This window comes from Mya arenaria, chromosome 9, assembly GCF_026914265.1.
Source record: "Mya arenaria isolate MELC-2E11 chromosome 9, ASM2691426v1".
Taxonomy (NCBI): domain Eukaryota; kingdom Metazoa; phylum Mollusca; class Bivalvia; order Myida; family Myidae; genus Mya; species Mya arenaria.
This window is the reverse complement of record NC_069130.1, coordinates 822,798-849,066: the sequence shown is the minus strand read 5'-3', so window position 1 is coordinate 849,066 and position 26,269 is coordinate 822,798. Positions and strand designations below refer to the sequence as shown.

The window sequence follows — 26,269 nt, the reverse complement described above, 5'->3', positions numbered from 1 at the left end:
TTGAATACACTCGTTTTATTGAAACCTCACAGCAAAAAGTAAAGTCATACAATCTCAAAACTAAACACTACGTATACGTTAAAAACAACAGCAAATAAAATATAAATAAATTTATTTACCTCTGACAATCAAACGATTATTTCAAAATGCCTTTCATGATAACCCTAACTTACTTTCAATATAAGAAATAGTACTATAATTATAACAAATCAGACGTTTAACCTGTTTTATTCATTCATTCTCTTAGTGTTCATCAGATCTGAGTTAATATATTTTATCGGAGTATTTTTTCATAAAAGATTTAACACTATTGTATGCAATGCATTAGATCATAAAGTGTAGGTTCAGTTTTCTCTTTATCATCTTTTAATTCTGACATTAACCCCAACAGCTTTCATTTTATTTCATTATAGCATTATGTCGTTTTCAGGCTGTAGGCCGAAGGATTATAGACTTTAGTACCGCAAATCGAAATCAGGTATCATCAGATCTATTTACGGCATTACAATATGTATTGTTTGGTACTATTCGGTACGAAATAAATGGTCACTTTAATTGCATACGTTCATACAAATTGATTGCGTTTATGTGAAATTGGAGCAAGCCGAATAAATTTAATTAGAGATTGGTGCGGGAACACGATAGCATTCAACCACCATAATTATCCCGAGTTAATGACTAATACGAATTTAGCATTATGTGCAAATATTTTATAGCAAAATGAATGCTTTTTACAGGTAAAACGTTATCAGAGATAAACGCTTCCAAATTTTGTGGTTTCCCTTTTGTTTAGTTCAGCTTAAATTGACAACGTTTACTAGTCAGAGATAAATAGTACACAACAGTTCATTACTAATGAAGGTCTACAAATTCATACACATTTTCGAACAACTAAGCTGATTATCCAATTATCATGACGCTTAACTCGAATGAAGAAAACCGTCGGTAACAAAAAAGAGCAAAAGCAGAAGAAGAAGACGTTTTCGGTTTACCGATGTCCCGGTAGATAGGTGTATCTTTAAAGGTAGTTTTATGTTCTGACAGGACGCATTAAAGTTCATTTTTGATAAAAGTTTTTGGTTTATAATGACACAGAAACAATGCAAGGTCTTAAAAATCAAATTTATTGCCTCGTGAAACACCGAATCGGCAAAAATTTACTCGTGTCAAGTACAATGAGAAATGAGAAAATAATGGTTTGATTTCCAGTACTGTTGATAAGTTTCAGCAAACTGAGTATTAGTTAGTTCTATTGCATTTTGGTCCCAAAAATAAAAGCACATTAGGATATTTATGAGAGTTTGCGATGACGTCATGTCAATTGATTAATCTTTGTCCTTATACAAACTAAATCGAAAAGAAACACTATAAAACTTGAAATGAATGTTCCAAACTCACGGTATGATTCAAGCAATATAGAATGCTTAAATCAGAACAAACAACCTGGTTGATCATACACCGGAAACAGATTCGTTTCAATTTAAACAAATTTAGACGGATACAAATATAATATTTATTATTGGCTCTGTTACCTTTTTCAGGCTTATCTTATTTTACACAAATTGTAAAAGCGAAACCTGATTACTAAATGCTAATTCTCATTAACGGAGTTAAGACTGAAAATACGTTCTCTTCCTAGAATTGATCGTGAAACCAATCTCCTTTGTCTGTCATTGTGCAATGTTTATATGAAGCGTTTCGGCGAGAGTTTAATTGTTACCGATGACGAGAAAAATGCATATTACATAAGTATAAACGAGTTTATATTTTTAAGTCCTTCAAGCTCAATAATTAAAGTTAAGGAGAACAATCAAGATTTGTATTTTATAATTTTAGTTTGAAAATCTAAACGTTTCATCTACTACCGCCTTCAAATAAAGTAACTATGAATTTATCTCGATGATATAAAACAGTTTCTTATTTTTTTCTATTAAGCGAATCAAGTCCGGAGATAATTTTGAATAGAGCATCATCATAATAAAAAGGTTTTATTTTTTAGCAAAATAAACAATATTGTTATATGAAAATAGTAATATCACAGCACACACGGATAACACACATTTACAGTACTTTTTCACTCATATAAGCAAATCGTCATTTCAAAAAGACGAAGCGCGGCCATTTTAGCAACGTTGTCCAAAGTGAATGTTAGAAGGGTCATTTGACCATCACTAAATGCAGAACTCAGGGAAGTTTTCGAGATCATCACTATAAATTTCAATGATGCGAATTCGCCTTTTTTAGCGATTTGCTCAATACGATTTGTTAGTGGTTATGTTACAATTTATGATCTTAGAAATGGCCAACAACTAGTGAACCTGTTGTCACTATAGATCGGAACTGTCATCTGCTTCTTGCTTTATTCGAATATTATGTTTCTTGATATTTACTACTGCTCGCGAGAGTAAAATAAGGTAGTGTTGTTTATTTCAGGTTGTGTCAGTTATTTCTGTCTCGAGATTTTAGCGACGCTAGAGCATTTCCTAGCCTACAAACCGTACTGGAATGGTTAGGAAAAATATTTCAATACATAAATATATAACCTATTTTTAAAGTATGATCATGACCCACTGTTATATTAATTTCAACATTCAAAATGTTGAGGTGAATTCTCTAACTTAATTCCGCAGATATCGTGGTTTTTATTATAATTCAAAAATCGTATCTTAATAATTCCAAAGAGCATCCCATAATCTTGTAGATACAAACTTGTCTTTTCGTTCCCGTTCCTTCTTGTCCAGTTCTTTTCGTTGTTCCTTTTCAATTCTTAACTTTTCCACCCTGTTTTTCTCCTGCAATGCTTGGATTTGCTTAAGTTATTTCTGATGGTCTTCCTTATTTTTTTCAAGAGCTGCAATCCTGTTAAGTAAGCCTGTAAACTTGTTTTCATATTCTTTGTTTCGTCTTTCGCGTTCTGCATTTAACTTTAGATTTTGCTCATCCATTTCCTTCTGTTGTCTTTCTAAAGCCTTCTGACTGTCCTGCGCCATCTCGACTATCATTTTTTCCATTGCATACTCATTTTCTTCTTTCTCCCCTTTAAACAAAATTAATTACTTTTGATCAAGTTAAGATTAATAGAACCAGTTTCAAATTAAGCGTATACGAAGAAAAATCTATGAGGTTATGAAATATGTCATTTTTTGGTCGTCGACGAATGTCAAAGTGGTAATAATTCATTTCATCGATTTATACATATATTGCATGTTTTATATAAAAAATCAAACGGAACACATTCTTTAAATAACTGTCCTTATTACTATATGGATATACCAGTCTTACACAGGTGTATGATTATACATGTAGGAACATGTACTAACCTTTGACAGTAAAATTTAACGACTATTGGAATTGAATGGACAAAGCTTTGTATTGCAGAATTCACCTTTGCATCAAAATCTTCTTTAAAGAGAACCAAACTCATCGCATTGCTGTTTGCTTTTCTGATATTAGACACCATTATGATCTTAACCTCTAGAGAATTTAGACTAAAGGGTATGCTAGTTTAAGTGACATTTTTGCGTGACTTTCCGCTTCCGAAACGGATAGAACGATCCGGGCAGAACAGTCATTGCACTTGAAAAAAGAATATAGGAAGCGATTAAAGGTGTGAATGTTTAAAACACTTATTAAAAAATCAAATAACTCGCAGACGACACAACCCTATTTTTTAAAATATGAAACTGAATTTCCAGTAGCCCAGGATATTATTCATACATTCGGCAATTTTTCCGGGCTGAAGCTCAACATACTTAAACACAAGTTTTATGGATAGGTAACCGAAAAAACTATGGCATGGGTAAAATGTACAATAACAATTTCACGACAAAATGTATAAAATCCTTAGGTATTTATTTTGGAATAAACAAAACTGAATGCATTAATTTAAACAAATAATGACAATGTCAAATGTTATAAGCAATTGAAAGAAACGAAACCCTTTTTGGGCAAAATCACTTTTATAAAATCATTGATGCTGCTCAAACTTACACATCTATTTTAAGTCACAATTATGTAATTGAACGGTTAACTCTATAATATTTAAAATTATTTGGAATGACAAAGAGATAAAATTACTTTTATTACTTGCAACTTTCATAGGACAAAAACTCGAAGGTGGTCTGGAAGTTCCTGACTTCAAATACTATTCTAAAAGCATAAAACTTAAATGGGTAAATTTCTTAAAATCAAAATCAAATGAAAAGGGGAAAATAATAGCATCATATTTTCTTGATCAATTCGGACCAAATTATATTGTCTTCAATATGAATTTAAACTCACTTAAATTCCTATCAGGGCTGGTATTCTATACTGGTCTTAACTAGATCTAAGAACGATGTAGCTAATCAGATTGCTTGTTATTTATAACTGACCAATAGAGTGAATGAAGTCAATCATGTATGACCATAAGATTGACTTAAGTTACATATTGAATACCACCCCTGGACAAAACAAGAAACTTTCTGTTATTTTCCGAGACTTGATCAACACGTGGTTAGAATTTTAATTCCTTCCAAGGTCAAGCAACATTGAAAATGATTTCCATTCAATTCGAACGCAAGTTTATAAAAAAATCAATATGTTAAATTCAATTATAAATATCTACTATTGAAAGTAGATTGACTCTAGATTTATGTTTCTAAACGGTATAATTTCATTATCTGGTTAAATAGACGATAGAAGAGTTTTGCAAAATTTAATAGTGAAAATCAACCGGATTTCAGTGGTAAACACAATAATAAAAGCTATCCCAAACGAGTGCAAAAATGTGTAATTTAATCGACTCATCTGTAAACACAAGGGTTAAAACGTATTTAAATCTTAAATACGGCCAAAATCAGTTAGACGATCGATCTCACAAATAAAGACATTAATGTTTTATCATATGTTTTACAACGCTGTATTTTAATATTCTTTATACATAAATACTAGCAAGACGCATTCAACGAACCAATCAACTGGCTATCATGTTGATGTTTTTATTTGACGTTGGATGATTTCAGAAAATAAAGTTAAACAGTTCAAGTTCAAACTACTACATAACAAAATGGTTATAAATCTTAACCTATTCCGCTGGAGTTTTTTTCAGCAAGTCCTCGTTGTTATCACTGCAACGAAGTCGAAGCCGACGACTACTTTTTTATCGATTGGCGTTTACTTCTTATTTTTGGTCGAATATAAATGACACCTTTAAACATGGTAATATGCATCAACAGATGAAAATATTTATGCGAAAAGCTACAGAAATAAGCTCAGTAGCAAAACGTTTAAACATAAACCCGGTTCAATGGCAATTGGTAAACACCAAAGACATAGAACATAAAAAGCCTTGAAATACTTATAATTGTATATAAATTGAATACAAAGAGTATAATAGTATCAACACTATTCTTTCTCAAAAACACGAACATATATACAAAGCGTACGCTTTGTCTGAAAGAAGGCAGAACTTTGTTAACTTATGTGCATTATTAAATGCCGACCTTTACATTTTTCAATTATATAAAAATAACGGAATTCATTGTCCTTTTCTCAATGAGTTCATTATGAAGTTTAAAAGCAACTAAGAATAATCTGTTGTATTTAATAAAGGAAAAATGCAATGTTTTAAGATGAAATAGTTGTATATGATGATTTTCTTGATTATTATTTGTCATTTCATGATTTGTATATGTTTTTCATTTTTATGATTTGTATATAAAAAGATCACCTCTAAGTGGTTCCAAAAAGGAAAAAGTAAGTTTTGTTTTATGAAACATACGTCAAATATGATTCACTCGAAAGACATTGAAAGATTTTTGATCAAAATAACATGGTATATGTTTACATATGTGGTTATAAGGCGCCCAAATTAAACAAAACAGACAAATGCTAAGTTAAACAAAAAATGTTTAAACATCGTATACCTTCATACGATGTATATCTGATTAAGAAACAGTTCAGCTAATCTAGGTTTTAACATGACGAGTCTTGCTTGTGATTGTCTGATTTTGTGTTTTATGTCTTTGGCGTTCACCTTGTGCCATAAAACGTGGTTCATGTTTAAATGTTGGCTGCTAAGCATATCTTTGTAGATTTTTATATAAATATTAACATGTAAACCATCCATTTATATTTAAAGATACATAATTTAAATACTTACTCCTTTTTTCTTTCTTAGAAAGCTTATTGTCTTTATCAAGGATTTGATTTTCAACCAAAGAAAGATCACTTGCAAACCTTCTCCAAACCAATCTGATCTGAAATTAATAATTAAATTTTATTAGGGCAGTGCACAGTTCTGAGTCAAATTAGTTTGAGGGACGTTCTACAGGTGGGACAGAAGCAGTGTCGAAGTGTAGGTAAATATTAGATGAAATATGTCGCTCTCATTTCTAATTATGTTTTTCTTATTTGTTCCCAGTTTTAGTACAATGATGCTCTATGATCACACAGTTTTAAACCTTTCATCTTATGAAGCAGTCTGTGGGTGTCGCTCATAGTTTCATACAATGACTGCATCGTATCCTTGAATAGATTCTGCATTAAGTGCTCTGAATTGTATTCCCCCGTCTGCAGATAGAGTTGGGATCTCTAGTTATAGAAGAATTGGTGGGTTACCTATAAATTTATTATTATTTATTTAAATTATTATTTTCCTAAAGTTAATGCTTACTTTGATAAGATTTACCTTTTAATGTTTTTCTTTACGAAAGTTTGTTGGAATAAGAGTAAAGTTGGTGCACTTAAAATGGTTTATACCCCCAGTAAATTCACATTTTACTGACTGTTCCAAGGCGGTACCTAGCAATACCTGATTTTTTTTTTATATAATGTATGTATGCACTGTGGTGTTTGTGGAGTTGTGTGCTGTTCTTTCATGTTTCTTGTTTGTGATTTTTTTTGTGTTCTATGTCTTTGGCGTTTACCCAGTGCCAACCAGTATGGTCGAAGTAAGCAAAACTAATTATTGATAGATCATCATTTATTTATTACTCACTTACCAATCAAATTATTCAGATATGAAAAATTATATACATAACAGAGCACATGTGGACTTAGTATTCTGTTTAATTGACTCCGGGTGAATACACAGAGATTACCGGGTGTGGATGTAGGAAGAACATCTGGCAAAGCGGAGGAATTTATCAGTTAAGCTTAATGAGCACAAAAATGAAAGGAAATTTTCACTGGAGTACAGGATATTGAATATGTCTTTGTGTTGATTAAGATTTATGTGACCAAAGTTGATAATAGATGCAAAATACTTGTGTCGTGATATTTGCATAAGCCTGCTCGCAGGCATAAATCTTACAATTGAAATTAATTAGCTGCATTCAAATTTAAAATCACATTGCCATTGGCTTAAATATAAAAAAAGGTAGCCAAAGATTTTGAGCCAAGTAAAAAACTGCTGCATTGCTGCACTTAAAGTCTATGTTTAAGGTTGTTCCTTAAAACACAGACATCAGGGAGAACGGCCATGTTATAAAAGTATTCGAGGGACACTCGTGACATTCATTGTACATTATTTAAATATTTAACACCGTGGTTTCAAAAGAAATAAACAATCGGTTGATATCATGGCGGCTCATTCAAGAACAATTTCGAAATTCCGCGCATTTATATCGTAACTGAACTAACACAGGCCTTTCGAAATGTGCGCAGCAGGAAGCAGTTCAGTTAATGTATTTAAACAGTCTTTTTTCAAAATATATTTATGTTGTTTGCTTTTCAGTTTTGAATCAATTAAATTATCTTAACGCTGATATTCCCAAGGACGTTCCATTATAGTTGATTGAAATTACCTGAATGGTTTGGGAGGAAAATTTGCTTATTATGCCAAATTTGATGACGTATAACGGACAAATTATGCCAAGAATAACTCACCATGAGACCATCATCCTAAGGTAAACAAACAAAACCATTTGGATAATAAAATGTTAGGACAGATTCTGAATCAATTGAACTTAAACTTAGCTTTTTTTCTATAAAAAGAAAACAGTATTTCCGCGTATTATAATATGATTTACCTCTCTTTGTTCATATCCCAAAAGAGCTTGCTCATACTCTTTCCTCATTTTGTCCACGTCTCGTTTGAAAATTCTATGGCCTCCGAGGACTTCATATTCTTTGTTTTCCGACCCCGCTTTCAGCTTACATAAGGATTCCATACCGTCAAGTATGTTTCTACAGAGTTCCTCTATTTTCTCTTCGTTTGCTCGTTGACACTGTTGCTGGAACAAGTCCATTTCCATCTGTAATATATATATAATTTGATTGATATCTGACTCTTTGAAGTATTTACCACTTGGCCTTATCAATCGCTTGCTTTCGTTTAGAATTTCGTTCTTTGCTCAAAGTGTTTAACATGCACAAAATTTAAATTTCTTATCGTTATCAGATAGAAAAGTTACAGGGTTGTTTAAAAAATGAATATGAATCTGTAATTAAACAGTTAGCACTCTTTGTATATGAATGCTATCTGTTAAGGTAGTGTTAGATTCAATAACGGCGCGGAACACCAATATAGTTCAGTTATTCTACCCCAATTTAGGCAAAACTATGTGATATACTAGAATACTTTATTGTATTAATATGGACAATTTGGATGTATTACTATTGTTATTGGTATTTTAAAATGATATGCTAGTTCATGTGTTTCTTATTTCACTGTTACTTTACTTCTTATACTGCGTTTGAGATTTAATTCGAAAATATTATTTCCATCCAAACTGCCTACAGCATCTTACCAAAGATGCCATTTTACGATGCACACACTAACCAACTAACCTCTAAGTTAAAAATATGATCAGTTACAAATACGCTCATTCTTTATTATAAAAACAAGACTATGGTATGCAGGTATTTCATAAAATGGTCTGTTTGAAAAACTAAACTGAGTCATGTAAATAAAGTCTTATTTTTCTTTACAACGTATGTTAGTTTTGTATGTTTTATGCATTACGTACGCTTTGGTTAACATGTCAGGTCTTATGACCCATGATTGGAAACAAACATATGTTATTGTATCTTATCTTATCTTAAATGGAATTATTATAAAAACGCATTTGCGATTCGTCCTAGAAATATTTAAAACAGATGATAATCTTCATGCTGTTCGGATCGAACTTTCAGCCAGGCGGACCGGTTACAGACCTTGCAGTGTTTTAGGCAAGCACTGTGCAGAATGCTCAAATATTCAATCGGGTAAGGAAACGCAAGCTGTTATTCTTTCAAATTTGTGTGAATATATGATGAAAATGCATGTTTGTACATTCCAAAAGATAGCGAGTACTCATTTTTAAGATGATATATTACATTTTGAAATTACTAATAAATCTTAAGTTGTGATAAATAAAAAAGTCAAAATTTAGATTCCATTAAACTCATAATATAATAACAAAGAAGTGGCACGTAACTCATTTAGCCTGTGGTCATTTAAAATTGCATATCCGGGATGCAAAATGTGTTCTTGTTAGTAAGAATTAAAGACAGGTTTAGACAAATTCATGTATTTCACATTGGAATGAAAAGTGTATTATTTACCGACTTGTGCATTTAACTTGGTCAAGCATCAATTGTCATAAGCATTGAACTGATTTTAAGCGGACTAGTGTGAAAAGCCCAACAATAGGATGTTGATGCAACGTGAACTGAATATGCGATAATGGTGAAATTAGATTACAAACTTGAGCATCTCTTTCAACAGCATTGGCGATATCCTTGATAGTATTTGTACGCATGTATTCAAGCGCAGACCATCGGGCATCCGTGAAATGTTTATCAAGCAATTTTGATGGAAGAGGCAACAGCAATTCCTTCATTTTGGAGTGAAACATGTTCATGCACTCGTTTTTCACTCTTTGATTTTCGATTTTAGCAACCATTGCAAATGTATCGTCAACATCAGGCACAGATCCGCTTGCAAAAGCGTCCACATAATTTCTTGTTAGCGTGACAAACACTGCAAAGAAAGAAAGCCGTGAAAAGCCGAAAACTTTGGTGGCACAGAGGTGACATCGGCAACACTTAGTAAATTGTTGCCATTAATAAGTAACTTTTGTAAACTATAATCCTGCAGAGCTTATCAAAGTAATACCCCTATAAGTACTTGGTTCATTTATAGCCCCTTTCTTATTCAGTGGTATAAAAACATTCTGACCATTTGTCTGGGGAATAACCAAAATCAAAAAACTTATTAAACATTGCACTTAAAACATAACCAAATATTTCATAATGACATCCAAATTCCAATATCCAATGATTATTGTTTTTATCCATCTCTTATCATCTTGCTAAACAATTTTTATACTAAAATTTACCACGAAATTATCAGATATATAATTTTTTTAACTTCAAATGCTGATACATACTCAAATACGTCTGTTTTACATAAAACATAGTCCACTACACTACATCCTTGTACATTTATACATGTGTAATTACCATTTTTATCATCTTAACCACGCCTTCCATTTTTAAATTGTCAAACCAGTAGTTTTACAAAATTCGAACACATTTTCTCCATGTTATTTAACAACTCTGTCTTTATTTTTCTAGGTATTAAAAACATAATCCATAACTTTATCATCTTGCAATAAATCCTAAAACATGTGCATTTTCATTATCAATATAATAAGCCTTGTCACCTGACCAAATATTCCAATCCCAAGTCAGAATAAAGTTACAACCACCCCTGTACTTATTCTCTATATAAATAATATCATTAATCATTCAGTCAAATAATGATATTAATATTCTGATATATTTCCCTACTGCTACCATGAGGCACATTTTACAACAAGCAAACAAATATATCAATATTCATATTGCATAATTTCCCTTTTAATTTCAACCACAAAATGCAGTCATCAGAAGTTTTAACTAGTTCATCATCAATTGAAATTTTATCATTTATATAATCAATAATCCTACCACTACTTTCTTAGCACCGTTTGTTTGAATTATTCTATTCAATACGAAAGCATTACATTTATCAGTATTATAGTCTAAAATGTTATCCAACTATGTTTACGTGAACAAAATGATTTTAACCTATGCACAATTAAGTTTATCATAAGTTTTCCCCCAAAGTCCTTGTCCATTTAATAAACAACATTTGATCTCTCGTGTCACCCCAACGTCGTCCTAGTTGTTTACCCCCTGTTAACTGTCTTAATTGGCTGTTTTTCCATGCTGCTCTTGGTTACTGGCAATATGTTATGTACCCTGAACCGCTTTTGGGCACAGCTATCTTCCCCTGTTATTTTTAACAGCACAATTCGCCCAGAGCATGATTCAAAAACTATTTGGCATTTCGAAAACAATATTTTTTTTTCATTGTATAAACTCGTTTGAAATCACTTACTTGGTCCGTTGATTGGTTTGCTAACTTGGAGTTGTTTTGGTTCCTGGCTGTAGATATATGACACAAACATTGTTGTAACGGTCTTAAATCTCGGTGAAAGCTCTTCAAATGTAAGGCTTTCTAGTTTTTCCAATGTTTCAATATTTCCAGGGATAGGGAACGCAAAACATCTCCGTTTGTCCTGTGGAAAAAATTTCCGGATGCATTCCCGTGGTTTGTTGAAAGAAACATCTTTTCTCGTATTAGTTTCCAAATATTCTTCAAGGTATTCGTCTGATGTTATCTGCCTACCACCTTTGATCAATCTCAGCGAAAAATCTCTCAAAGCGAGCACAAACCCAGGCAAGACGCATTGCAAAAGACTGTTTCCTTCACCACATCGACCGCCAAATTTGATGTTTCTCGACACTTCAGAAACAAATCTGTCCCATTAAGGTTAATCAGTATAAATACATATTAATTTATCCTGATATGACTAAGTTCTTAATCCGCGTTCTGGAAATCAGAAGCGAGTTTTTTTTAAATCAATGATGGAGCCAAACGATCTGCTTTTAGAGAATTACATGTTATCAAGTATTTGAATTATGTTCAAATCGAAACGAAAATGTTTTATTAAAAACAAATACTAGATCCCTTAGTAAACGTAACGGATATGTTTTACTGTACTGAAATAACCTGATTTGAAAATGAAAGGTCACTTTTTATTATGGAGACATATTTTTATACTGGTTTACTGATGTCTAATCAATTAAATTTACACCAAACAAAAGTTCAAAAGAGTTTAAAAATGTATTTATTTTCTTTGAACAAAATGAGCGGAAAAACGCAGAAATATTTTAAAATCCTTCTTCATCAATGTCTTAACTATCATTACGCGAAATGTCATTGGTAGCCAATCTGATTCATTTATAGATACAATGTACTTTACTTCCAAACACAGGAAGTAAAAGGAATCCTTTTACCTCTGTTTACGTTTGTTCTCCTTTTTGACAAACGTCTTCATTGGATCAAACGTAACAAAATTATATTAAAAACCAAACATATAAAACATAACGTTTTATCTAAGTAAGTGTAAGTTTATCAGATTAATTATCATAGTAGTTAAATAAATAAAAAAAGTTTGCCCTTACATGAGTGTTTTATAATTAAATCTGCTGAAGTAATACTAAATGATTTATTATTTCTTTGCAGGAAGTTATTATCTAATGCATTAAATGCAACTTTCTATTTGCTTAATTAACATCGATATGAATACGTACATGTTTAAATCTGCTGAAAAATGAAACAAGGTAGGCTGTTTGTGACATGTTCCTTAGGTTTATGTCGTTTGAAACAGTCAATAAGCTTGAGGTAATATGACACCTAAAAAGGACTAAAAGAACGTTTTAGGAAATTTGTGTTTCTGTATTCAAGATAAATCTAAGCAAATGAATTACACTCTAACCTTTAATGTTTTCCATTTGACTTTGTACTTCAAACTTCTAAACCTTTCTATTGATATTCAAGTAATTATGCGTGTAACGAAACTGATAAAAGCAATATGTGTAAGCAAAATTATAGTTCGACTAAAGGATACGTGAGTTTGTTTACAGCGTCCTGATCAAACGCTCCCTTCATGTTGTACACCAATGTGCTGCACAGCAGTGTAGCAAGTGTGAAAATGTGGTTGTCATGGTTTGAGTCGCCCTGCAATCCACAAAAGACGACAAAATTATTGCCTTTTACCCCAAAAAACGAAACATGTCTTTTTTACATGGTCAACACTGGCCGAAAGTTTAATAAGTTGTCTGGTTGATTGTCGATATCGCTCTGAATGTATTCGTTTATATTGTGGAAATATCTTTCAAGTGTCCCATTCTGTTATCTTCTAAATTATGGCTGACGGACGGACAAGACTATATATATACCCCGCACACTGTAAAGAGATGTAATCCCATGAACTTTAACTTCGATCACAAGTATTTGTATCAAGATTTGTATACAATTATACACATCTTTGCCTGTAAATTAACATTTTACATCAGGAACATGAACGAGATTTACATTGTCAACGTCTCCCAATCCTTCCGTGTCCAGAAGCATAAGCACAGTGTTCTTCTGTTCGGGATGGTCTCTACACCAAACCCAGATGCCTTTGGTCTTTGACTCTATTGAGTCACCAATTGCAAAACCTGCATTATAAAAATACTGTATAGGCTTGCTTAACAACATGATCAAAGCTCAACCAAACAATGATTTAATGAAATAGGTAAGCCTCGTCGAAGTCAGCATGAAGAAAATAAAGTTAAATTTTAAGCAATCATATCAATTTTAGATATTGATATATTTCAAGCAATCAATGAACAAATGATTTCACGCATACATCCTTCTGCCATCAGTTCGCCTGAGAAAGGGTTTTAAACTATGTACACGTATAAGCAGTCGTCTTATAAGTGATTCATGAAACAGACTAGAGAAAACATGGCACAAGGAGAAAGACACATATGCTGAACATCCATGATATTAAATTATGCTTGTGATGTTTAGAAATGTGTGTTTTGTTTGAATTTTGTACACAACTACTTAAGGTAAACTTATATTTAAGTAACTTTGTATAAACAGAGAATTGGTCAATATCCATTGTATAACTGTACGACTAATTTAATACTGACTTAAGGTTGTCAACATAGATAAGTGTATTGTTAATATGATTTATCTTATACTGATTTGTTAACACAGTTTTATTTTAGTGTAGTGATTTGAAGAATATTTTGAATATAAACCTTTTACGGCAGTGTTACAAATAATGTTGTTTAGTCGACACTTAAAAATAATTTATCACTTGTGCATTTTAAATATGTAAATGTTTATTTAATATTCATACTTATACAGACAGAACACCGTGTGTTATATTCATATGATACAATATATACCTGTTTGTGAGTTAGCGAGAAGATTCATCAAATATGATTTCCCTGTTCTATACAGACCCGCAATTGCCACGATAACACACGGCTTGTCTATGCGGGATATCTCGTCAAGGACATCATCGCAGACTTCAAGGATATTGTTCTTTTTAGTGATTATTAGGCGCTGAGGTTTTTTGAATACGCTGGACTCGTACGTTGACAGATACCTGAATATGATAACAGTTTTCTTTTAATGCATGTCTTGACTGCTGCATTTAAAGTGACACTCTTATTCAAAATCAATAAATAAACATGTATAACGAACATTAATTTTGACTTATAAACCTTTAACTGCTTTCTAAATAATGCATTCATGGAAAATATCTTATATGTATTACTTATAAGGCGACTGTAACCGTGTATGTAATAGCAGAAAGCGCAAAAATATAAATGATTGGTGAATGCTAAAAGATTTACTGTGATCTAATTTAGTCTCATAAAGTAGAAATACCATGTTTTATGCTCATTTTTTTTCAAATAAAAGTCGGTTTCATTCATAGGAACCATTGTTATCGACATTTATTCATACTTTTTAGAATATCAAAACAATATCATTAAATGTTATTTGGGAGTAAGAGTTCATCTTTATAACAGATAATTTGATACCTTGCACGTTTTTTGCGTTTTGCCATTTCTTGACTGCTGCATTTTTAAGACCATTTTGTTTACTTTGGGATATATCTCACTTAGGTGGTTTGTAACTCACTCACTTCCTGTTCTATGTCAGTTTTACAGATCAACATTGGGTAACGATTTTTATGTTTTACAGAACTTGTTTCTAACCCATTTGCTTTCAGTATACTTTACTAAAGTGCTGTATTTATTAAAACTTTTAAAAAAGCAATAAATGAACTGCACATCTTGTTCTTCAATAAGCGCCGGATTGACATTGATATCTGTATGTATCAAATAAGAATAGCAGTTTAATGTGTACAGGCGATTGCATATGTTTAGCTATTACATAAACAAATTGTTGAAGATGAATAGCTGTATCTTATACTTTTTCACAAAAGGTATAGCTTCAGCTGTATAATATACTTGAATGAGGTTTTCCAAATGTTTTATTGCAAACAAAGTTTCCTTATGCTTATCGTTTATCAGAAATTAAATAATAACTGCAAACGCCGCAATGCGACGGAACCTGGTTTGTTATTTATTCAAGCAAATTTTCTGCAAAATTCAGGTTTGTGTATCTAAACACAATCAGCCATCTTTAACCTGCTCCTAGAAGCTCGACCTATCTATATTATTGTGCTATATACCAAAGTTAGTACTGCACACTTTGCTTAGCTAAAGTCATTGAACCGAAACTGTTTTCCTGTATCATTTACCTCAGCCTTGACTCAAATTACTCAAAATGCAATCGCAATGTACGTCTGTACACTGAATTTCATCACAATATTTATATGAAAAACTACGGAAACACGTCCAGTAGTCGAATCATTCCCAATTTTTTATATCTCAAGCACTAGCGCCCTCGATCCCACCAACCTAATATATAATCCCAACCTACGTTTCCACATAAATTTAACATGTAATTTGTAAGTTATTGATGAGTAGACAACTTCCATTTCCACTAATTGTATCTTTAACCTTGGCTTTGTCTTCCAAAATGCAACCAAGGTACATATGACGTGAAATTGCTATATTCAAGGTTTAAATTTCATTCATTTCAATATAAAACCACTGTATGTTTTCACATGAGCTTCCTTTATACCAAGTTTTATTACAAAGTGGAATTCTTGACAGAAGTTATTGAGTAAAAACTTTGTCTACTTCCATATAAATGTTTTTGACCAAAATGACGCCAAATTCAATTCCCAAGTAAATAGCCACATATAAAATAAGATTTAAGTTCATTGTTACAATACATTGCAACCTAAGTGTTTAAGTCAAAATTATAGTTTAAGTAACAGCAACTTTGACTCTGACCCTATTGAACTTAGAAGCAATCGAAAATTGGCTTCACTTAAGTTATGTGTTTGATTGATTTTACTTTATTGTATGAGAACACATTAGACAATTAGAATATCAATCCAAATTTTAACGCAATATTTAAACCGACATTATAAAATCAAGCATGCAAAGGGATTGGGCCACGAGTTTTGCCAACATCAGTTAGGCCCTAACCCGAAACGCAATACCAAGCAAAGGTGTTTTATAAGCAAAATACAATAAGAGTAATATCTAATGTATATTGCATTGTTTAAGTGAAAAAAAACAACAAGATAATATAGTAGAAGTTATGTGTTAAAAGGTATTAAGCGGATAACATGTTCATATTTTTAGTAACAGCAAGCATCCTTGACCCTATTGACCCTAAAACAATCAAAGGGTAAGTCAATACATAAGCGCACAATACCATTTTACCACTATTTATTAAGTTAACATAAAAAGGCGCTGCCTCTACGGGCTTGAAGTGGTATTGTCGGACACGTTCAAGTTAAAGTTTACTTAATGACTAAGTGAAACATACTAGGAGTGAAAGGGAAACGTTTTTTATATATGTTAATGAAACATGTAAAGATAGAAGTCTTTCATCCCATTTCAAATAACGAGCAGTTCTGCTGCTGTATGCAATTTATTTAATATATACACACACTTTTTTAATAAAATTGTATACTTTATATATAATGCATTATACTATATATCAACGTTTGGGGTTGTCCTTCTCATTTCAACTTAAAAAGAGCTACTATGCAATTGAGATAAAGTACACAAACGCATTTGACGAATATGTAACAAACAGAAAATAAATAAAAATTATCACATAACAATAATGATTGCACAGAAATATATTACAATCAGGAGTAATTGTATTTTTTACTAGAATTGAATTGGCGAAAACCCATTTAAATATGATGGTAAATCATAGCCAAACATTTACTCAATTACTACTAATAATAAACAAACTCCCTAACCCTTATCATGAAGAAGAAATTGTTGATTGTAAATGAACTATTTGTAGCCAAGCAACTCTGAGACAACATCTGCAAAACATTTCAGTGAGAATACAGAATATATCCTTATGTGTTTGTAACAAAAACAGCATAACCCCCAAAAAAATGTTGCAAAATGTTAATATGAAAAAATGTGTTGTTTATATTTTGAAAATGAGCAATGAATGACAATCTTTACTGTTTCCCATTTTCACTGTTCAGTGGTCCTCAATTTTTATTGCAATCACTCCGGCAAAGAAAGGAAGCCGTTGAAGCCGTTGGAGGACTTTCGTCCAGCTACGCTGGACTTCAAGCCCGTATTAAGCAGATGTCATTTTTATTATTCATATTAAAAACGACATTGACCTTGAACCTGAGAAACAGCGCGGGAAACAAAGTTTGTGTTATTTAAGCAATTTTATCATGTCTGGGGTGAAATGTCTTGCCAATCCCAAAAATGATCACAATCTACGCCTTCACATAGATTACCTGCCCAAAAACTTACTGAACTTTAAATCAATTAATGTCATGCTATTAAATGGAAACCATCTTTTTACGTAACACTGGTATTGACTCTACTACCCACAAACAAATCCTAGCTACGTGTTCCCCATAGGATACCTACACGCTATGTTTCATTGTATTGGATCAGTTAAATTATATTAAGTGAAAATTGTTTTTCTATTTTAGTAGCAACGACCTTTGATTGGCCCCACTAGTCCCTGAAAAACTCTTAAACTACGTCTTCACATAAGCTACCTACATACCAAGTTTCATAATAATTTATGAATAAAAAGTTATCATGTATAAATCATTGTTCAATTTTGATATAAGTAACAGCCACATTGATCATAATACTACTGACTAAATAGGTAATCCTTAACTACGTTTTATCATAAGCTACCTAAACACCTAGTTTCATCACTGATCAATTCTAACTGAGCGGAAACCACATGTCTGAAGCCCGCCCCACTATGTTTTGTATCATACAATTGGATGTTAAAGAAAATTGGTTTATACGTTTCAAAGAGATTTGTAATTTTTCATATTCACTTCGTTAAATAAAAATATTCACTTTCGATCAGTCTTTTTAATCCTATGCATTTAACCGAAACCTTTGCTTTTCAGATGTTTCAACACTTTGTATGACACATTGTAGCCAATTTCGGTGACATTTAAATGAAATCAAACATGTTGATATTAGTTGGTTTTACAGCATGTGATAAAGGCTAGTGTTGAATGGGTTAAATCATCTTGAAAGCTCAAAAGCAATAATCATTGGAAATAGTGATTCTACTACCGACAATGAGAACAGATGGTTTATCGAAAGGTGTTAAATCAGTTATTTTTTAAAATAAAACGTCTCATTTTGATAAGTGTTTCGAACAGTAAGATAAGAATTCAAGCTACATATAAGATTTTCACTATACAATAAAAAAAACCGTACTTATAAAATAACTTATCAGACAGGACATACAGTCGAAACTCGCGAGGTCCCAGCGACATCGACATGTCGAGTTTAACTGTGAATATGTCAATATACGTATGTGTAATTACAATGTCAATCTCAGATGTATTTCCATTGTTTTTTGCACTTACCTAACCTTACTCTGATCAACTCTCCCTAGCGCGTCGTTCCAGGACAGCAGCTCTTCAGTCTTCTTATCTCGACAAAACTTGTAACCCGTCAATAGGTTTTCCGTCTTAGCTTTCATTATCATTGTTTGAATGTCGTTTAACAGATTTTCTGCATGTCTTGCTGCTATATAGATGTTAGAAGCGGTATTCTGATCTTTGAGTCTAGATTTTGTCTCAGCTAGTGTTAATTTCGCAGCGTTTATGTCCTCGCGCCATCTCCGTATACAGTCTGTGTCTTTCTTTTTTGCATCGTCCATGAATTTGATAAGAGCCTTTTCTTGTTTGTCAAGATATTCGTTGATTTCCACCCTAAAAGCTTGTATTTTCTTTATCTCGATTATATTTAATTCCAGCACCGACTGTTCATGCGCTTCAAGATTTCTCTCACTATTTGTACAAGCGACCTCAAGCGTTTCCACCTTTTTGACGATGGCTTTGAACTCACTGCTTGCCGTGAAAGAAGGCGCGACTCTCGGTATATAATCGATCTTGCACGCCCTGTGGTCTAGGACAATGCAATCCCCGCAACATAACTGCGCATGTGTTGGGCAGAAAAACTTGATTGCTTCCGGTGGATGGTCTTTGCAAAGCTCCAAGCACGAGACGTCTGGAGCCTTTTTACGCGCCGGATAATGAGTGGGCATTTTCTGCTTGCCAAGTACATTGTGATGTTTCGTGGCCGTCAGTTTCCCATGAACTTTGATGCAAGACGGACACATGTACTCATTGCAATTGTTGCAGAATCCATGGGCCTCTAGTTCCTTCCCGTCGGCCCGGCAAGGCTCACAGAGGGGCGTCAATTCAGCCGAACCTTCAGTTAATTTTGAGTCGACATTCCGCTCAGAAACCTCCATCAACCTTAATTGTAGACCTAAAATTTAAAAATTTAAAGAATGCATATTTATTATTTTTGTCTTCATATTTGACAAATCAACGAAAAAAAAATGCGTCGAACATTCTATCTTTTAACCTCCCAAATGTTTTGGGTAGGCTTTTTTGTTGAAGAACACAGAGCTTTTATGAACAGCAACATAAAACTTCTTTTCACTGTATAATTTCACCAAGTATGATTTAGGATGTTTAAAGTGTAAACGCATGTTTTGCAATAATAATTTTGTTCCTTATTTATGTATTTTCGAAAAAGTTGATCTAGCATTCTTTATAATTCCTCCAAAATTTTATCTTAATTATGTTTTCATGAACTTTCAACACTAATGACCTCAAATACATATAAAATTTCGGCATTGCAAATTAAGACACTATTACATTTTGGTTTATAAGATAGTAGACCGCGTTATGTTTTTCTGCAGTTAGTTGGTCACGTGACCGCGAAAGCTTCTTCGTTTCAATTCTGAAATGTCAGAGGAAAAGCAGAAATTAATAGGCTTCAGTATCTTAAAAATTGTCCGCCAACAACCGATCTCAACAACCACTCGCTCATAAAGTTCAATTACGCTGCATGATAATGACACTGGCAAAGATAATCGGTCTGATAATCTACATATACACTTACCCGACTAGCGATTGCTGAAAAAAAATGTGTATCATTCAACTATAGTTAATTCTATTTCTGTTGTGAGTGACAATATCTCACTTGCAACAGAAATGAATTCTCATTTTACCGGTGCAGCTATGAAAATCCAACTCGTTATTCTATAATTTATACATGAACTAAATCCATTAAACATGTGACGTTTGTTTGTAAACACTCGTGATATTAAACCATGACCTGTGCGACTTGCGGAATATTTGTTAAATCGTTTGATTATGTTTGGTGACTGATGTTTATAAACTTTTAACATATGTTTTGAATTGATATTGACTTATTAAACTGCAATAAATTTTACTGTAGACGTATTTAATACAATTGAACAGTTTTGAGAACTAATTTGGGCACATTTTAACATAAGAACAAAGTGTGCCGATGTCAACAAGAAAAAAAAACAACAGTTGTCCCCCTTTTTGAAATTTATCGTGTTTTGATAACAAAGTAACAAGATAAATAGAATACTAGGTTAGTGCCGTGCATGGAGAAAGTTTATCTAGCTCGGCTACGGAATTTATCAGGTTCGCCTTCGGCAATGAATTGTTCCAAATTTGGATTGCAATATTAATACGTTAACATGTTTGAGTTATCTAAACATGGTGAAGTACATAAAACGTTCCGAGATAAATCCTTTTTTGTCAGAATTTCTTATTTAACCATTTTAGACAAAAAAATAAACAGCTTTACATATAAAAATACGTGACATGTTTTAGTTATCAAAACATGGTGAAGTACATAAAACGTTCCGAGAGAAATCCTTTTTTGTCAGAATTTCCTATTAAACCATTTTAGACAACAAAATAAACAGCTTTACATATAAAAGTCAACTTCCAAGCATAATTTAGGATGCCTTATATGACAAAAAAATATTTTCAATAAGTACTTTGCTCCATATTCATATATTCTAGGGAAAACACTTGAATTGAATCCCAAAACATAAAAATCTTGAAAATTAACCTACGAACTTTAAACACATCCCCAAAAACATCTTCAATATTATACTGTTTCCAAGAACATCAAAGTTTCGACATATCTCTCTCTCTCTCTCTTAACATAACGTTTAAAAACTTCCTCAATTCGTATAAATTATCGTCCTTTTCAAAATTACAGTACAATCAAATGAAAATCGAAAGTTCGGATTAAACGTTATCAGGAAAGGCTACCTTTTAAACTTTTGTTAGACTACAAGTGTGATTACAAATAATGTCATTTTTGAATATATAAATATATAACGAACCAGATTATGTCCGTGTTTCAGAGACTTTGTTGAAATATAATGGCCGCACAACCACATCGATCAAATTTAAAAGGCATGCCTATAAAACTATGCCTATGAAGTAATCGATATACGTAGTATCTTGACAAACCAAAAGATATTTAGATTAACTGAATGTTAAACCATAGGTGGCAGTGTCATTCAGAATGGTGAATAAATAATGTTTGATTTAATTATATTTTCATATATAGGAAAGGCCTTCTGTTTTACCTGTTTGCCCAACATATAAACTGTTCAATGGGCACATAAATGCATTTTCTTTGAAAAGCTGAGTAGCACAATAAGTTTTGTCAAATTTGTGTTTGAAAATATTTAACGTTTTTTCGAAAAATCGAGTTTTAAGTCTTACATCTGCACACCCACTCGACTCGGACAGAGCGTAAATTGATGCGTATGGAAAAATAAAAACGATTTGTCCAGTAATCGGCCAGTGGTTTGTTAGGATTGTTACTGGTTTTGTGGAAAAAAAATGAAAATATCTAAGAATATCCTGTGCAAATGGTATTCTTTAACGTTTACATGTATTGCTATTGTACAGACATTTCATTCTGATGAAAACATCAAAATGATTTTATAAACAACATTTTTTATAGGGAAAACCGATTTGTGGCTTTACTGCCACCTATGTAAAACTACCACAGTATCATGTATCAAGACCACTTAACAGATAAGAAAAATGCATTCGCTCACAGCTGCGCAATCATTTGTCCTCAGACGTTTTGTTAATACTAATATTGGTTTTACAGAGCGCCTTGTTTGTTTAATCATTTAGTATGTGTAGGCCTTAGCCTGAAACATTAATTACAGTATGCTTTAGTGTCTTGTCTGCTTTAGTGTCTTGTTGTTGAGTAAATTGAATTTACATATTAAGTATCCTGATCATTTCTGCTTAAGTCATTATTGTCTTTAAGAATACGTTGTCTTTGATTAGGGTTTTTTTTCATTTCGAGATGGTCTTAAAATCATAAACTAGTGAGCTCCCGTTCTGAGATGTTAACTCCATCATGTGCTACTAAATATATGTTGATTCTTGTTTGACCCTTCTGTGTTGTTTGTATAGTGTGTGCCTCTCATCAAAGTGTATGTTTGGCTTTGGCCTTTAAACAGTACCCTGGTAGATTGTTCGGCCACACTATTTGTCCCTGTAGTTTACATTGTATTATTACAGGACCAAGACTGAACTTTCAAAGGGAAAGTGTTACCCAACCGAAACGACTAGTAGTGTAGGCTGACTCCCGTTCGGAGCCTACAAATCGACCTTATGAGTGTTTTCTAGCTTCACATACCAGTTCTTAAGGACAACTAATTTATTCTGAGATTCCATAAACAAACAGAGGTTATACACAACTACTTTTCCAAGAGTATTCCCAACCTACGACTATAAGAATGAATTTCGGTAAGCGGTATTTAAGGTATGTCGATATGGTGCACATAAACATGTCGCAGTTTTTCGTATGACTCTGATAAAGAAACTTTTTCAAACATTTCTTCCAAAACATTTTCAAATTCAGTTTTTTTCATTAATATTATAAACTCTAAACAGTTACGGCAAGATACTTATCTGATAACAAATTCGTAAATTTAAGTCTTAAATCATCCAACTTCTATTAGCGATACGCTTTACGGCAAAATGATTTACTTCCTATTATATTTTCAAATAATTCAGAAAAAAATGTGCTTGAACTTTAAATGAAGATTTACCTTTGTAACGACTAGTTCTTTATATATATATATATATATATACACACACAACATCTGTAGTTTAAACCCTTTTTAGACACGAAAATAAAACTACTTTACAAGTAAACACTCACATTCAAAGCATGATTAAGAGTGTTTTATGTGGAAAAAGCATGTTCTGCAATTATCATTTTGCTTCATATTAATATATTCTTTTAATGGTCTGTTTATCACATCAAAAGGTGAACATTTTGAAAGTTAACATGTGTTTTATAATTCCTCCAAATTATTTTTTAGTATTGTTTAAGGATCGTAAACGTTTCAACAATCGTCCTTAACTTAATCCCAATTCATGTACAATATTAGGCCGTAGCGAATGCCAGTATATCTAAATGTAAATCGAAAGTTGGGAGCAAAGTTTCTCAGGGAATAGTTTAATTTCATTCGAACATTTAAAACATAAGGATACAAGTGTAAAATAAAACACAAAATAGAACGTTTTTATAGGTATTAAAAAAATAACGAACCAGATAATGTCCCTGTTTCATTCACTTTATCCGAAATAAAATGGCCGCACAACTACATAAATCAATTCAAAACTGAATGGTAGAGTTATTTCGATCGATACACATGAATGTATTTTATGAGTTTAAAAATAGCTCAAGTAGTATAAATGCATGTTCATTGTACAGCGGCTATGGATAGTATAATAACTGGGAAGTTATATTACAGTGAATGGATACATAATGTCAATACAACATTCAAATCATCACGCGATCACAATACACCATTTCTCTCAGTACAGATGAACATATCAATGCATTGATAATATGAAGCAATATTCATAATCATATACATAATCAATGCATTACGATACACATTTGGAATCTTTATGAAGAACGCTTTATTTGATATTAAAGAAAATAACAGACACTCGGTATTTTTTAGAGATCATTTTGGCGATCTACAGAAAAAATGGAGTGAGCGCAGCGATGTCGCAGGCCGAGAAAGCTCGCACCATTTGCTATAGATCGCCTAAATGAGCTTTAACGTATTTGGTGTCCGCACTTATTTGACCCACTAGCTCATCCTTTTATGTAACCACATGATATTTTGGCACGAAAGTTATACCATCCAGTCGGTATATATTATAAGGACATGGATATACTAATTATATACATCAGTTAGTGACAAAGTATCTAGCTGGCTTCTGCAATACACGGCCTGATTTAGTTGTGTAGTGTCCAAGTTCATTATGTTCATTTGGTTGGCTGAGCTAACACGAAGAGTTGCGTTGTGTATTATGCTTATTACGTTTTCTAACCAGTATCCGGCTCTTCCGGAATGGTTCCCTGCCTTTGGTAGATAACGTTAGTTTCGGTTTATGGCATTTCCATTTTCCTTCCGTACATGAGACGATCTTGAATACGGACGATTAAATACAATGCCTTATTCTCATGCATATTTCTTTAGACTGGATTGAATGCAAGCAAAACCACCTACTTGTTAAATGTCTATGAGTGTTTGTCTTTACTTTTCATAACATAACGATCGCATAATTTCTGGAATGCTAGAAAGCAGCTGAAAAGATTTTTCGGAAAGAAGAGTGTTCGTCTTCCTACTAATTATTTTGCTGTTCGAGGCTGTTACGTGTTGATTGGTGAAGTAGCGTTTTCCGAAAATTCTAAAAGGTTTTGTTTGTGGATGATTAAATTTATTTAAGCCGGGTCTCAAAGCGTTTCAGTTTGGATTCGCAGTATTTTTTTTTGATAATGCGAGAAAATCGCACGCATCTGTCGTTTCAGTATTTTTCATAGTTTCATAGTTTGTAAGCAGTACACTCATTGTGGAGTATTTTGAAAGTATATCTGATATGTGATTCTGGTTGCTTTTCTTGTAACATATCTCATATTTATTTATCTGTAATATGTCTATAGTCGTTTTGGTGCTCTGAACAGTTCTTTTTACGTACATGTGGCTTCTTTCTTGACATATCTCAAAAGAACACAAGACTGCGAGAAATTATCCATATATGCTTTTCTCTGCTCAGTTTGCGTTAAAGCACGGTTTTGCAAACGCAACTGGTTGTTCTTCGTGGAGTACCATACATCTAAGGTCTGATTCAGAAGAATCGCATTGCATGACAGTGTCAGGTTTCGCGTAGTAGTAGCGCTTTACTGCATGATAGCATCGAGCGCTACATCATGTTCGAATAACCAACGTTACATGTTGTCTTTTTTAAATGCGTTGCCTTGGTGGTTTGAACATATCACTCATTTTTTTTCTTGAATTTGCTCAAGATATTCACAACACCTAGTAATTTGTGCACACCTTTTACAAATGTGCGTTTTGGCATATTCACGCCAGCTTCATTCTTCAAGTGTCAACAAAAACTCGTTTAACTGTCAGTAAATGACATACAATTGATATTTTCGCTTGTTTGAAACACTTCCTTGTGAGCATAATAAGTTTTTCTGAGTGCAGCGTTCTTGTAGCTTTGTGAGTTCGCGGTTAGGGTCGCGTACATTTATACAATTTTAGACAGAAATGATTTCCTTAAGGTTTTTCAAATGAATCATATTATATTCCTTTTGAATTATTTTAAATGATATATATATTTAATGTGCCAGTTTCGGATACTTTAAGCGCATAATTGGATTCAGATTTAGAAAAAAAATATTTTTGAAAGAACCTCATTAACCTGACAATTACATGTATGTGTAGATGTGATGTTAATCTTATCTATTTTTTCTTGAGCCAAAGAAGCTCTATGCACTGCCAAAATTGGCTTAAATAGAATTTTTACATGTTTACTTCTAGTGCAATTTTATATCGCCATTTCAAGTCAAACTGTTTTCAACAAAAGATTTAAAACACGATAAAATTTCAAAA

General features: G+C 32.6%; 1 protein-coding gene across 3 annotated transcripts; it reads right to left on the bottom strand.

Moving 5' to 3' along the window:
- LOC128203237 (guanylate-binding protein 1-like) lies at positions 1-24,004 on the bottom strand. 3 transcript variants are annotated; one of them, XR_008255900.1, is made up of 11 exons: positions 21,659-21,694; positions 18,837-19,746; positions 14,263-14,465; positions 13,394-13,521; positions 12,927-13,036; positions 11,351-11,772; positions 9,672-9,946; positions 8,013-8,237; positions 6,143-6,239; positions 2,710-3,037; positions 1-2,500 (listed from the first exon to the last, which is right to left on the bottom strand). XR_008255900.1 is itself a non-coding variant. In XM_052904546.1 (10 exons), exons 2-10 carry the CDS (start codon positions 19,727-19,729, stop codon positions 2,817-2,819), a joined length of 2,574 nt encoding a protein of 857 aa, XP_052760506.1. In that variant the 5' UTR covers positions 19,730-19,746; positions 23,905-24,004; the 3' UTR covers positions 1-2,816. The 3 variants fall into 3 exon arrangements, 2 of the variants coding, with proteins under 2 accessions (XP_052760506.1, XP_052760505.1); XM_052904546.1 differs by lacking the exon at positions 21,659-21,694 and adding an exon at positions 23,905-24,004 and having other exon boundaries at positions 1-3,037; XM_052904545.1 differs by having other exon boundaries at positions 1-3,037.
- Between the last annotated feature and the right edge of the window lie 2,265 nt (positions 24,005-26,269).

Excerpts from the sequence above, each read along its gene's own strand:
- LOC128203237 (XM_052904546.1), bottom strand. The coding sequence starts at position 19,729 with ATGGAGGTTTCTGAGCGGAATGTCGACTCAAAATTAACTGAAGGTTCG. Across the intron at positions 13,522-14,262 it reads TCTCGCTAACTCACAAACAG|GTTTTGCAATTGGTGACTCA; the intron begins GTATATATTGTA and ends TTTATAATGCAG. Across the intron at positions 9,947-11,350 it reads CAAACCAATCAACGGACCAA|TGTTTGTCACGCTAACAAGA; the intron begins GTAAGTGATTTC and ends CTTTCTTTGCAG.